At 45.5% G+C, this 12,444-nt stretch overlaps 1 protein-coding gene across 2 annotated transcripts in view; it reads left to right on the top strand.

Annotated features, from left to right (window-relative positions):
* The first annotated feature begins 4,607 nt into the window (after positions 1 to 4,607).
* Positions 4,608 to 12,444, top strand: part of ARHGAP25 (Rho GTPase activating protein 25) — a 125,401-nt gene continuing 117,564 nt past the window's right edge. Inside the window, exon 1 of one of the 2 annotated variants that reach the window (XM_029604039.1) lies at positions 4,608 to 4,728. Coding sequence is in view for 1 of the 2 variants with exons in the window: in XM_029604038.1 (XP_029459898.1) it covers positions 5,267 to 5,327 (61 nt within the window). In the remaining variant the exon portion in view is untranslated. Of the gene's footprint in view, positions 4,729 to 5,257; positions 5,328 to 12,444 lie in introns of those variants that run through there. The other variant, XM_029604038.1, reaches the window with a different exon arrangement.

The raw sequence follows: 12,444 nt of genomic DNA, 5'->3' as shown, positions 1-12,444 counted from the left end.
AAACGATTACCGGCATGGTTAAAATGTGAGGTGAAAGAGGCTATTTTAGCCAAAAGATCTTCATTCAAAAATTGGAAGAAGGATCCAACAGAAGAAAATAGGATAAAGCATTAGCAAGTTAAATGCAAGACTTTGATAAGACAGGCTAAGAGAAAATTGGAAAATAAATTGGCCATAGAGGCTAAAACTCACAATAAAAAATTTTAAAATATGTCCAAAGCAGAAAGCCTGCAAGGGAGTCAGTTGGACCATTGGATGATCAAGGGGTTAAAGGGGCACTTAGAGAAGATAAGGCCATTATGGAAAGATTTAACGATTGCTTCAGTGTTTATTGAAGAGGATATTGGACAGATACCCGTTCTGGAGAAGGTTTTCATGGGTGATGATTCAGATCAATTGAACCAAATCACGGTGAACCTGGAAGATGTGGTAGGCCTGATTGACAAGCTGAGAGTAGTAAATCACTTGGATTGCATGGTATACACTCCAGGGTTCTGAAAGAACTAAAAAAAATGAAATTTCAAACCTTTTAGTAAAAATTTGTATCTGAAGATTGGAAGATGGCCAATGTAACCCCTATATTTAAAAAGTGATCCAGGGGTGATCTGGAAAACTATAGACCGGTGAGCCTGACTTCAGTGCCAGGAAAAATCGTGGAAACTATTATAAAGAATAAAATCACAAAACATTTACCCAAATTCCCTAGGATTTACTCAAGGGAAGCCTTGCTTCACAAATCTACATTGTTTGAAGGGGTGAATAAACATGTGAACAAAGGTGAACCAGTAGATGTGGAGTATTTGGATTTTCAGAAGGCATTCGACAAAGTCCCACATGAGAGGCTTCTAAGAAAAATAAAAAGTCAGGGGATAGGACATGATGTCCTTTTGTGGATTGCAAGTTGGTTAAAAGACAGGAAACAGAGAGTAGGATTAAATTTTCAGCTTTCACAGTGGAAAAACGTAAACAGTGGAGTGCTACAAGGATCTGTACTTGGACCGGTGCTTTTTAATATATTTATAAATGATCTGGAAAGGAGTACGATGAGCGAGGTGATCAAATTTATGAGCGAGGTGATCAAATTTATTCAGAGTAGTTAAATCTCAAGCAGATTGTGATGAATTGCAGGAGGACCTTGGAAGACTGGAAGATTGGGCTTCCAAATGGCAGATGAAATTTAACAAGTGATGCATTTAGGGAAAAATAACCCATGCTGTATTTACACAATATTAGGTTCTATCTTGGGAGTTACCACTGACCCAGGAAAAGGATCTAGGTGTCATAGTGGATAATACATTGAAATTGTCAGCCCAGTGTGCTGTGGCGATCAAAAAAGCAAACAATGTTAGGAATTATTAAGAAGGGAATGGAAAATAAAACGGAGGATGTCATAATGCCTCTGTATCGCTCCATGGTGACACCAAACCTTAAATACTGTGTGCAGTTCTGGTCACCACATCTCAAAAAGGATATAGCTGCACTGGAGAAAATGCAGAGAAGGGCGACCAAAATGGAACAGCTGCCCTATGAGTAAAGTGTTATGGTTTGGTATGTATGTGAACCCTAGGCCGAGGTGAGAGCTGACTCCGCCCACAGGGAGGATCCCTGTGGGCCTCACCATCAGTAGGCTTGGTCTCGATTACACAGGACACTGTTGGACAGAGATTTTATTATTGAGAAGAGGTAGAGCCCGCAGAGCGGGAGCGAGGAAATACAGTTCTGAGCCGCTGATGATGGAGGTCTGGTAGTGGCCCGTGGAGCGGGGTAGGCCAGGATGTTCCCACAAGTGATGGTGTACCTCAGCTTGCGGGTCAGGTGGTGGCCTGCAGCGCGAGGTATGCCGAGGATCTGAGCTGGTAGAGAAGACTGAGGCAAGGCAGCTCAAGGAAGCTGTAGCGAAGCAGCAGGTTCTTGCTGCGCAGGATGTGCAGGAAGGAGTTGAAGCGAGCGGTAGTGGCCCGAGGAATGGGATACACCGCCAGTGGATTCAGCAATCGATGAAGTACTAATTCGAGTAATACTCACAGATGGAAGTCCCGGATAGCTCCGAAGCAGTGGGTCGGAGAAACACTAGCAGAAGGCTCTCCGAGGAGTGGATAGCCAAGAGTGCAAGTGAGCCCCCGAGGAGTGGGTACTCAGCGTCGTAGACCCACGTAGGTATAGGAACAGGAAGTCCAAAGTAGAATGGAATTAGGCAAGTAGGAACTCCTTGCTAACTCATCTTAGCCAAGGGCCCATCGGTTTAAGTATGGAAGATGACTGACATCATCGGGAGGGGACACCCCCAAGATTACCGCCATGACGTGTACTTAGGAGGTCCTTGTGCGTGCGCGCGTCCTAGGGTTCAAGATGGCAGTTGGCAGCGCCCATGCTGCTCTGGAGACGCCGGGGAGGCTGGCGTTGGCTGGCAGACACCACTATCTTTCCCAGGGTTGATGAGACAGGGAGAAAAGAGGTGAGCATCAGAGGTCGCAGCCGTCTGCGACCGGGTGTATCATAAAGGCTAAAGAAGTTAGGGCTGTTCAGTTTACAGAAGAGACAACTGATGGGGGATATGATTGAAGTCTACAAAATCATGAAAGGACTTGAACTAGTTAATGTTAATTAGTTATTTACTCTCTCAGATAAGAAGGACCAGGGGGCACTCCATGAAGTTAGCATCAAAATGGCAGGTGAAATTTAATGTGGATAAGTGCAAGGTGATGCATATAGGGAAAAATAACCAATGCTATAATTACACAATGTTAGCTTCCATATTAGGTGCTACATCCCAAGAAAGAGATCTAGGTGTCATAGTGGATAACACATTGAAATTGTCGGTTCAGTGTGCTGCTGCAGTCAAAAAAGCAAACAATGTTGGGAATTATTAGAAAGGGAATGGTGAATAAAACGGAAAATGTCATTATGCCTCTGTATTGCTCCATGGTGAGACCGCACCTTGAATACTGTGTACAATTCTGGTCGCCGCATCTCAAAAAAGATATAATTGCAATGGAGAAGGTACAGAGAAGGGCTACCAAAATGATAAGGGGAATGGAACAGCTCCCCTATGAGGAAAGACTAAAGAGGTTAGGACTTTTCATCTTGGAGAAGAGACGACTGAGGGGGGATATGATAGAGGTGTTTAAAATCATGAGAGGTCTAGAACGGGTAGATGTGAATTGGTTATTTACTCTTTCGGATAATAGAAAGACTAGGGGGCACTCCATGAAGTTAGCATGTGGCATATTTAAAACTAATCGGAGAAAGTTCTTCTTCACTCAACGCACAATTAAACTCTGAAATTTGTTGCCAGAGGATGTGGTTAGTGTAGTTAGTATAGCTGTGTTTAAAAAAGGATTGGATAAGTTCTTGGAGGAGAAGTCCATTATCTGCTATTAATTAAGTTGACTTAGAAAATAGCCACTGCTATTACTAGCAACTGTAACATGGAATAGACTTAGTTTTTGTGTACTTGCCAGGTTCTTATGGCCTGGATTGGCCACTGTTGGAAACAGGATGCTGGGCTTGATGGATCCTTGGTCTGACCCAGTACGGCATGTTCTTATGTAGCTCATTTAAAACAAATCAAAGAAAATTCTTTTTCACTCCGTGCATAGTTAAGCTCTGGAATTCATTGCCAGAGGATGTGGTTACAGCAGTTAGTGTAACTGGGTTAAAAAAGTTTTGGATAAGTTCCAGGAGAATAAATCCATAAACTGCAATGACGGCAATTAATAAGCAATAGTAGCTTGTGATCTATCTAATGTTTGGGTACTTGCCAGGTACTTGTGACTTGGATTGTCCACAGTTGGAAACAGGATACAGGGCTTGATGGACCCTTGGTCTGACCCAGTATGGCATATCTTATATTCTTATGGCAAAATGAAAGGAGACTGGCCAGCGGAGTAGGGAGAGGGTGGAAGACACTCTTACAGTGAATTTCTAGGGAAATTCTATTCAAAATATTTAAAACTCTGCATCTTTAAGTAATAACTTTTTTCTGTATTACATTTTAAATTAATTACTTAAGATTGTCATGTATATTGTGATATTTTTATCCAATATAAAGTATGCAGAAGTTTGCAGAATTTTAAGTTTTTGTGTGCACTATTCCCCCAGGAGTACCTGGTGTCTGGGGAAACACAACACTAGAATGCTCTGGGCCTTTCTGTTTACTACTCTGACCCTCCCCTTCAGGCAGCATGATGAGAGTACTCCAGTTTACTGCCCTGTAGTGTCCGCTCCAACCTCACCCGCCTTCCCTTCCTCAGGAAGCATGAAGGAAAGAGGGGAGGTACGGGTGAGCCTGGAACAGACACAGCTCAGCCTAGTGCAGACTTGTCAGCAATCTCGGGGACAGGGTGACCCAGCTCAGACGTTCCCCAGGTATGGTATTAACTGCCCTGTACATAACCGCTTACTTAAAGTAGTCAGAAAAAGGTAAATAAAAATGCAATTATGATTCTGAACGCCAGAGTGCAACACTTCATTTGTTAAAAGTGAAATCTAGCACTTAGCCGTTTCGTACACCCCCCGCTCTCCCTCCATGACTGTTAATTGTTTGTATTTTTAACATTTCCGTGAGTTTAGTGCTTATCGGTGGTTGCCAGCAGCACCATCTGGATGGCACCTCTTATACCAGAAGAGTTCGCAGCATCTGCCACCCTGCCTTGCCAGCGTATCCCAGAACCCAAGCCACGAATGACACGCACCTCGGCAGTATCTTTTGAATGCAAACGATATAAGGTCTGTAGTGCTGCTGTTTTGTTAATTTTTTTTTTCTGAACACGATTTGGTGCTGGTTTCTGGCCTTACTCAAGAGTACAAACTGAGAACCCTCTGCGGGTATGGAAGGCAGCGCAGAAAGGACACCCACTTCCTCAGAACGTAAGAAAGGAAGAAAAAAAAAAAAAAAAAAAAGCTCTGAACTATTAATGCGTTCTGCTCCCGCCGCCCCCCCCCCCCAAAACAAAAGGCTGACAGAGAAGCGCCTCAGACTTAGCCAGATACAGATAAAACTTGTTGAGAGAAAGGCGGGAAATGCAAAACAAAAAAACAACCTCCTCCACCCCCGAAAAAATAAGAAAATAATTTCATGTAATTCTCAGAGACAAGAGGGACCTGCATTCAGTTTTGGGTTTTTTTTCAGGTCTACCTGAACCAAGAGTTAAACAGCGATCAGCCCAGGGGGTGACGGGGAGGAGAGTTTAGAAGAGAAAGGGGGTGGGGCTCAGGATCCTTACCAGAAGCGACGCCGGCGGTGAAGGGGGGAAACTCGACTAAAATGTCACTGAAGCTGCCGCGCCACTGGGATTTTAATCTGAAGACAGATGCAGGAAAACTAGGTACCTGAGCCCTTTGACTTTGTATTCCATCTCTCTGTCTGCAGCCTTCTTTCTTACTTTAAGTTCGAGGTTTCAACTTCTACCACCTAAATGTCTCCGAGCAAATAATTCCTTTCTAGGAGAAGGGCTTTAGTGGTTTCATGCCTCGGCTTGGAGCAGAGAGGGTGGTGGCGGTATAAATACGAGGGATCTTTAAATCAAAGCGTTACTTTTACTGCCCATGAAAGGCTATTAATTTACAAAGGGGCATTCATAGGAAAATGAGAATTAGGTTTCTAAAAAGACACGATTACAGATGTTCATAGAGAAGCAAACTGAGAAGTTTCTTGGTGTCCCCCTTGCCAAAAGAGTTTATGCCCGAGAGTGGGTTATTGAAACAGTTTTAATGAAATTTCATGCCCTTGGGCAACAACCTATGGTCCCTGCATCATAGGCTGCCAACATGGTCATTTGCTACAGAAAAGATAAAAAAAAGACGATTAAACCTAAGGGCAGATGTTTGTGATTCATGCTTTTGAAAAGTTAAGGGATGCAATCATGAGTGAGTGGGTGTCTGCCGCAGTAAAAGCTAAAGTGCTGAACCACACCAAGACCAGTCTGAAATCTGAGTTGAGAGATCCAGGCCTTGTTCTGGGATTTTGGTTCACATCTAGGGCTTTGGGAAGTGAGTTTTTGGCAGCATGTAAAAGTTTATTCCTTTAAACAAGCAAAGACAGTAAAAAGAAAGCAGCTGGGGGCCTATGAAAGATTTCTGTCTATTCTAGGTGGCTTTATAATTTTCTGCCTGTTTTGGGGACTAAACATGAAGTTAATGCTGTTTGACATTTGTTGAAATATTGTCTTTTTTTTTTCCTGGAATCTTTACTTCATTTTCTGATTGAGCTGCTCTTGATAAATAATTTATAAATTATTCATTATGCTGACAATGCCACCACCAGAGCTACTGCCACACCCACAACAGCTCAGGACCTCAAATGTAGGCTGGGGCTGAACACGGGGACTATGAGCCCTGCCTTCTGTGATCACAACTCTTCTGACCACACCTCCATGGCATCCCAAGGGATTGTGAGCTTAGGGAAAGGGGTCACTTGTGTTTCTTACAACCAGGGACCTACACAGCCTGATGTAGCAGGGAAGAGGATAGCAGTGAGGAACTTGTTGGGGAGGAGGGGCACCACAGAGGGGGCAGCAAATTGTCCCTTGCAGATTTGAGTCCTGTTGGCCCTGCCAGGGCACTATCAGAGGATATGTTCTTAGGGTTATGGTTTGTGGTCTTCCTTTTAACACAGAATGCCAGTGTCTCTGTCATTATTTCTTAGCGACAATGGTGCAATAAAATTGTGGGCTGTCCTTACTGTGGACACATGGGTAAACTGGGGAGTGGAAGGGGGAAGGGGGTTATATTCTTAGTCTTAATGGCAAACACAGTGCCATCATCTCTGTTGCTCCTCCTTAGCTATGGTGCAGTAAAAGTGAGAGAGACACTCCCTCACCCTAGTACATCCTGTGCCTCTTGGGTGTAGGTTGGCTTTCTGTCTCACCAGTAGGCTATCTCTTCTTTTTGCTTCTTCCTCCCTTTTGTTTTCAGTTTGTTTTGCTGCACTGTTTACTGCCCCCTCACCTGCTCCTGAGATCTTCCCAAAAATGGTGGGGGAGAATGTGCACAGGGAGAGAAAAAATATTTCCTAGCGTGTAAACAGATGGACTCAGGTCCAGTGGGCTATGCTTCCCTGCCAGCAGATGCAGACAGAGCAAGCTGACTTCACAGTATATATACTCCTGCAGTGACCCCAGCCTGCCAGTATTCTCTGTCTCCAGCAGATGGTGGACGTGCACGTCCGTATGGGGATTGCTTCAGATTTGGAAGGAGAATTTTAAATTGAATAAAGAAAAGCCCCGCTCTTGTGTGGTGATACCAAGTTAGGAATTCCTGAGGTGATTTCCGTGATCCCTCAGATATGTGCCTTGGTCCAGTAGCTGGGTTTCCCAGCATGGACTTGTTTGATTGTACAGCTTAAAGGCAGCGGGTGCAGGAGGCCGAGTGTAGCGGTGATGGCAGATGCCATCTCCCCTCGCAGCAGGAGGCCGCCTCTGTACTCAGCCAGTAAATGCTGAGCTCGGGTAAGTTTAAAAAAAAAAAAAAAGGTTTTACCTTCCAATGCTCGGCGTGCCGTTCCGACTTTCGTTCCTGCTCCTATTGGAGTTAGGGGAACTGGGCAGTTGGCAGGTTGAGTGGCCCGTTGGGCTAGGCCCCGCGGTTAGGCTTTTTGCCTGTTCACCGCGTGGTAGGCCACGGCAGCATTTTTTTGCATGCTTCTGTACATGCTTTACTGCCCTCTACAGTACATTGGTGTGTGCAGTGCATCGGTTCTGTACAAGCGTTGTGCGCTCAGTTTGGGCGCACATTTTGTGTGCAGATGTTTTTAGCGTGGTGATATGCTCCAGCCTTGGCACACAAGTTGTGTGTGCATTTTGGCGGTACTTTTTGAGGTTCCTAATTTTTGTGCGCATACATTTTTGAGGGCGAACCATTTGGATTCACATTCATCACCGCTGATGGCGCCGTTGAACAAGAAGCCTAAGCGCCTTTCTGTCTGTGTTATCTGTCACATTCGGCCTTCTCAGTCTGACCTAGCCACTGACATGTGTCAGTGCTGTTTGGACGCTTAGGAGGACTTGTCTTCCTTTGACTTCGCTAAGCCTGGATCCTCCCATCCTGATGTTTCGGTTATGGCCTTGTCTGGAGGGATACCAGACCTTATTACTCCCTTGGCTGGCTCCTCTGCATGTGATGATGGTTCTGTGGATCCCACTCCAGTTCCTTCTGGGTTTGGACTAGATCTGGCTGCTTTTTCTTGGGTGGAGTTTTTTCAAGGCTTACAACCCTTTCTTCAGGTGCAGTCCTCCGCTTCACCCAATCCTATCAGGTCAGACCTTCAGCCAGTGGCTCCACCCTCTTCCAATCCTATGGTTAAGCGCCGGGGCTCACCTCATTTCTCTGCGGGTATTCTTGACAGGAACCCAGATGGCACTGATGATGAGGCAGATCCTGATTCCCTGGAAGATGGAAACCTTCTTCTGGAACTGGAACCATTTCGAACCATGTTGAGGTTCTTCCATAGAGATGAACTGCCGGCCCTGATTTCCCAGACCTTAAAGAAGCTGGGTATTCCTGGTCGGATGCCATGTCGGAGCCCATTTTGGTTTCTTTGTATAAAGCCTCTTGTTTTTTCCCTGTTATGGATGCCATTCAAGAATTTATTAATCTTGAATGGGATGCCCCAGAGGCAAATTTCAAAGGTGGTTGGACATTGGAAAGCTTGCCTCCCCTGGATCCCGCTGTGAGACAGCATTTGCATTTTCCCAAATTGGATGCGCTGGTCTGTGCCGTCTCTAAGTGAACGACTATCCCCGTGGAGGGAGGAGTGGCTTTGAAGGATGTGCATGATAGGAGGATTGAAGCTATCCTTAAGCAAGCCTTTGAGGCAGTGGTAATGACTTTACAGATAGCTTCCTATTGTGCCCTAGTGGCACGATCTTGTCTGCTTCTCTCTCAGGAGGTTGATAATTCTGTAGTGAATTCCAGAGCAGTTATGGAACTCGCTGCTGCCTTTTTAGTAGACACAGGCTGCAATTTGGTCTGTACCTCAGCCAGGGAAGTAGCTTCAGTAATAGTGGTCAGGCATCAACTATGGTTGTGAAATTGGTCAGCTGACACAGCCTACAAAGCTAATTTACGAAGATGCCATTTAAAGGCTCGCTCTTGTTTGGGAGCGAGTTGGAGAAACTGTCCAGTAAGTGGGGTGAATCTCTGGTTCCTCAGTTGCCGGAGGATAAGAAGCAGTTACAGTGTCCCTTTGGTATGAGGGGATCATCTCCGGGATTCAAAGGGTCGATCTTTCAGAGGACTCAACCTTTCAGTAGGTCTCAGTCCTTTCGTGCCAGACAGTCCAAGTGAGGAGCGGGCTTGGGTGGCAGTCCTTCCCGAGCTTCCCAATGAAAGTTTGCCGACCCACCTTTGGGAACCAGAGATAGAGGAATCCTCTCTCTCTCTTATCAGAGGTGGGTCGAGATCACATCAGACCAGTGGGTTTTGGAGGTGATACAAGAAGGATATGAGCTGAAATTTAACAGTATTCCTCTAGATGTATTCATGGTGTCTCCTTGCCACTCCCCGCAGAAGAGCAGGCAGTGGAGTCTACGCTTCAAAGGCTCCTCAGGCTGAGGACTGTGGTTCTGGAGCCCACGCCTCAAAAGCATGGGGTGCTATTCCATTTATTTTGTTGGCCCAAGAAGGAAGGTTCCTTTTGTCCAATCCTGGATCTCAAGTGTCAACCATCATTTGAAGGTGACTCATTTTTGCATAGAAACCTTATGCTCTGTGATAATGGCCATGCAGTCAGGGGAATTTATGACCTCCCTGGATCTGTCAGAGGCCTACCTTCATATTCCCATTTGTTTGGAGCACCAATTTTTCTGCGTTTTGCAGTGTTGGAGCACCATTATCAGTTTCAGGTGCTGCCCTTTGGTCTAGCCACCATACCCAGAACATTTTCCAAGGTTATGGTGATAGTTGCAGCGGCGTTGAGGAGAGAAGAGATCCTGGTGCACCCTTAATTGAACGACTGGCTGATTTGAGCCAAGTCTCAGGAAGACGGCTGCCTGGTGACATACAAGTTGATCTCCTTGTTGCAGGAACTTGGTTGGGTGGTGAACCTGGCCAAGAGCAGTCTTCAGCCATCTCAGTCACTGGAGTATCTGGAGGTTCGGTTTGACACAGGGAGGACAGAGTTTTCCTGTCAGGAGTTCGGATTCAGAAATTGATGTCTCACATGTGTCAGTTAGGATCACACCGTCGGGCGTATAGTCTTCACTATCTGCAAGTGCTTGGCTTGAATGCGGCAACCCTGGAAGTGTGCCTTAGGTGAGGGTGCTTATGCGTACTCCTCAGCGCTCACTACTTTTTCGTTGGAACCCACAATCTCAGGAATATTTGTTCAGCTCCACTAGCTGATGGAAATCTGCTCTCGTCTCCAGTGGTGGTTGCAGGAGACTCATCTGAGAGAGTTTCCTTGTCCTCCCCAACCTGGTTGGTATTTACAACAGATGCGAGTCTCCAGGGTTGGGGGCTCACTGTTGGGAGATGACACCCCAAGGACGTTGGAATGCCAAAGAGTTTTTCTGGAACATCAGTTGCCTGGAAGCCCGGGTTATCCAGTTGGCATGCTTGCAGTTCAGCCACAGACTGCAGGATCAAGCGGTCCGTGTGATGTCTGACAATGCGACAGTGGTGGTCTACATCAATTGCCAGGGAGGAACCAAGAGTCAGCAAGTGTCGCAGGAGGCGGAAGGACATCTACAGATGATCTTGGCCTCTCACATTGCAGGAAAAGACAACGTAAGAGCGGACTTTCTCAGCAGGGAAAGTCTGGACCCAGGAGAACGGGTGTTGTCAGCTGAGGCATTTCAGCTGATTGTAGATCGCCTGGGCCTTCCGCTCCTAGACCTGCTGGTGACTTCTTGCAATGCGAAGGTTCCTCAATTCTTCAGTTGCAGGAGAGATCCGAGGTCCTTGGGTATAGATGCTCTCGTACAGGTCTGGCCGGAAGACAGGTTACTTTATACCTTCCCTCCGTAGCCCTTGCTGGGCAGGATAATTCGCAAAATCGAAGGCCACAGGGGGCTAGTACTCCTGGTGGTGCTGGACTAGCCCAGGCATCCGTGGTATGTAGATCTGAGAAGACTAATGGTGGTGAATCCCCTTCGTCTTCTGTCACGTATAGATCTGTTGCAGCAGGGACTGATTCTTCATGAGGATCCGACTTGGTTCTGTCTTATGGTTTGGCCCTTGAGAGGGCTCACCTATTGAAGCCTGTATATTCTTCTGCAGTGATTGTCACCTTACTCCGCACTAACAAGTTCTCCACTTCCGTAGCCTATGAGTAGGTTTGGAGAGCATTTGAGGCCTGGTGTGTGGAGCGTGGTGTTCTTCCACGTTCATAAGAACATAAGAACATAAGAAAATGCCATACTGGGTCAGACCAAGGGTCCATCAAGCCCAGCATCCTGTTTCCAACAGTGGCCAATCCAGGTCATAAGAACCTGGCAAGTACCCAAAAGTCTATTCCATGTAACCATTGCTAATGGCAGTGGCTATTCTTTAAGTGAACTTAATAGCAGGTAATGGACTTCTCCTCCAAGAACTTATCCAATCCTTTTTTAAACACAGCTATACTAACTGCACGAACCACATTCTCTGGCAACAAATTCCAGAGTTTAATTGGGCGTTGAGTAAAAAAGAACTTTCTCCGATTAGTTTTAAATGTGCCCCATGCTAACTTCATGGAGTGTCCCCTAGTCTTTCTACTATCCGAAAGAGTAAATAACCGATTCACATCTACCCGTTCTAGACCTCTCATGATTTTAAACACCTCTATCATATCCCCCCTCAGTCGTCTCTTCTCCAAGCTGAAAAGTCCTAACCTCTTTAGTCTTTCCTCATAGGGGAGTTGTTCCATTCCCCTTATCATTTTGGTAGCCCTTCTCCATCGCAATTATATCTTTTCTGAGATGCGGCGACCAGAATTGTACACAGTATTCAAGGTGCGGTCTCACCATGGAGCGATACAGAGGCATTATGACATTTTCCGTTTTATTCATCATTCCTTTTCTAATAATTCCCAACATTCTGTTTGCTTTTTTGACTGCCACAGCACACTGAACCGACGATTTCAATGTGTTATCCACTATGACACCTAGATCTCTTTCTTGGGTTGTAGCACCTAATGTGGAACCCAACATTGTGTAATTATAGCATGGGTTATTTTTCCCTATATGCATCACCTTGCACTTATCCACATTAAATTTCATCTGCCATTTGGATGCCCAATTTTCCAGTCTCACAAGGTCTTCCTGCAATTTATCACAATCTGCTTGTGATTTAACTACTCTGAACAATTTTGTGTCATCTGCAAATTTGATTATTTCACTCGTCGTATTTCTTTCCAGATCTTTCTTTCCAGATCATTTATAAATATATTGAACAGTTAAGATCCCACTCATTCTGAACTTTTTGCAGGATGGGTTAAATAAAGGATTGACCCTTAATTCCTTGAAG

This window comes from Rhinatrema bivittatum, chromosome 5 (assembly GCF_901001135.1).
Source record: "Rhinatrema bivittatum chromosome 5, aRhiBiv1.1, whole genome shotgun sequence".
In the NCBI taxonomy this organism is placed as follows: Eukaryota; Metazoa; Chordata; class Amphibia; order Gymnophiona; family Rhinatrematidae; genus Rhinatrema; species Rhinatrema bivittatum.
Note: the sequence above shows the minus strand (reverse complement) of the source record. Positions and strands in the feature narration are given on the sequence as shown.